At 63.0% G+C, this 829-nt stretch overlaps 1 protein-coding gene across 1 annotated transcript in view; it reads left to right on the plus strand.

The window, feature by feature from the left end:
- Window positions 1-829, plus strand: part of AEBP1 (AE binding protein 1) — a 9819-nt gene that overhangs the window by 4535 nt on the left and 4455 nt on the right. The window contains exons 7-9 of the mRNA XM_017738699.1: window positions 291-505; window positions 584-658; window positions 740-822. Coding sequence (XP_017594188.1) covers window positions 291-505; window positions 584-658; window positions 740-822 — 373 coding nt within the window. The remainder of the gene's footprint in view (window positions 1-290; window positions 506-583; window positions 659-739; window positions 823-829) is intronic.

Genomic DNA, 829 nt, shown 5'->3' on the forward strand with positions numbered 1-829 from the left:
GGGGTGGGCAGGGCTCGACGGGGGGAGACATGTGCCCATGGTAGGCCTGTGTGCCCCAGGGTCGGTGGCAGAGCCACAGGGAGGATGGCATGTCCCTGGGCTGGGTGTTCCATTCCCATGGTGGGTGTCAAATCCCCACAGTGGGTGGCACATCACCAGGGTGGGTCACGTCCTGGGGTAGGTGACATATCCACGTGGTGAGTGTCACCTCCCTGGGGTGGATGTCACATCACCAGGGTGGGTGTCATGTCTTCAGGGATGGTGGCACATCCCTGGGGTGAGTGACATGTCTGCACGGTGGGTGCCACATCCCCAGGGAGGTGGCACGTTCCCAGGGTGGGTGTCACTCCCGGCATCAGTGGCACATTCTTGGGGTGGGTGGCACGTTCCTGGGACTGGTGTCACGTCCCTGGGGTGGGTATCACCTCGCCAACAGTGAAGCCCAAGAAAGAGGAAGAGGAGGAGGAAGAGCGCTGGGTGGAGGAGAAGGGCCAGGAGCGCAAAGGTGGGTGCCAGCCCCCATCCCTGTCCCCTCACACCTGTCCCCATCCCTGCCCCCTCACTAAGCCTTTTCCTTTCCCAGGAAAACCCAAAAAACCAGGAGGAAAGAAGTGGGATCCAGATGAGGAGGAATGGACCCCTCCGGCAGAGAAGAAAAGTGAGTGTCCCCGTTCCTGGGGTGACAGGGACACCCGGCTGGGGGGGAAGCCCATCACCCCCTACCCCCTGCTGTCCCCAGGGTGTCCCCCAATTGGGCTGGAGTCCCACCGCATCGAGGATGACCAGATCCTGGCCTCCTCCATGCTGCGTCATGGGCTGGGGGCCCCGC

This window comes from Corvus brachyrhynchos, unplaced genomic scaffold (assembly GCF_000691975.1).
Source record: "Corvus brachyrhynchos isolate BGI_N302 unplaced genomic scaffold, ASM69197v1 scaffold141, whole genome shotgun sequence".
NCBI lineage: Eukaryota > Metazoa > Chordata > Aves > Passeriformes > Corvidae > Corvus > Corvus brachyrhynchos.